General features: G+C 35.5%; 1 protein-coding gene across 1 annotated transcript in view; it reads left to right on the top strand.

Moving 5' to 3' along the window:
• LOC119419083 (matrix-remodeling-associated protein 5-like) overlaps positions 1 to 1,104 on the top strand; it is an 18,541-nt gene that overhangs the window by 696 nt on the left and 16,741 nt on the right. The window contains exon 2 of the mRNA XM_037686383.1: positions 62 to 278. Within this exon, the coding sequence (XP_037542311.1) occupies positions 73 to 278 (206 nt within the window). The 5' untranslated portion in view covers positions 62 to 72. The remainder of the gene's footprint in view (positions 1 to 61; positions 279 to 1,104) is intronic.

Below are 1,104 nucleotides of genomic sequence, written 5' to 3'. Positions count from 1 at the left end.
TATAGATGAAGTTGGAGTTCACTTCTTTTTTTTTGCATTAATTTTGACTTTCTTTTTTCAGTACAGTTATTAATGTCAGTGTGGGTGAAGATGTGTCGGACTGTGTTTGCTGCAGCGGCTCTGCTGCCGCTCGTGGTGCTCACACTTCAGGTGTTTGGGGCTCAATCCTGTCCCAGGAGCTGTAACTGCTACCAGGCCAACGAAGTCCACTGCACTTTCCGTTCACTCCTCTCCATACCCACAGGCCTGCCTGCACACACACGACGCATAAACCTAGGGTATGGCAATAAGATGTATGAACAAATATTTAAGTGACAAGATAAAATATTAATTAGCTTGTGCTCAGAGCCAAAAATCAGAGTCAGAACCAAAGTTAAATTTAAGATCTTTTGAATTTCTTAAAGTAATGCAAATCCCTTGGAATTCTAACAGTTTTGGTCAAATTTTGAAAATAACATTCACAATCTCATGCGATGTTGCAAGCTGTGACAATCAGAGTATTTGTAGGGAATAACTCTCAGCAACTACCACATCAAATTTGAATTTGTACTTTATCACTGCATTATAAGTATCTATGACTAATATTATACCCTAAAGAAATAGTTTACAAATGCTTATTGGCTTACAAGGTAGTAACTTTAGTCTGAAATGCTTAATATAGCAACTCTAGATGAAATATATATAGGTGGCAGATATGGCTCACTATCTGACAAGAAACTGGTCTCTCTGTCACCCTTAATTAATGCATAATAAACAATTATTAACATTTATAAAGCGTAGAGGAATTAATAACATATCTATAAACTATTTATTAGCCATAAGGGGAATATTATTGTAAAGTGGTACCAGCAAAAGTTTAAATAAAAATCTTGAGCATTTTATTAGTACTCAAACTACGTGTTGAATGATTCTCACCTACTATCACACTAAATTTTAGCTCAATATCTGTAAAACTGAATGAGTTATAGCTGTTTTTGTGTTTTTTTAAGGTCACTTGGCTGTGGCAGCCATCATGGATTGTGTTCACTTAAACAGTTAATAAAACCCAGACAATCACAGACATGGGGCACAAACATTAATGTCCACTTTCTTCTTTTTTTTTGG

This window comes from Nematolebias whitei, chromosome 13 (genome assembly GCF_014905685.2).
Source record: "Nematolebias whitei isolate Nwh7 chromosome 13, NemWhi1, whole genome shotgun sequence".
NCBI lineage: Eukaryota > Metazoa > Chordata > Actinopteri > Cyprinodontiformes > Rivulidae > Nematolebias > Nematolebias whitei.
The sequence above is the reverse complement of the archived record's forward strand: the minus strand, read 5'-3'. Positions and strand labels throughout refer to the sequence as shown.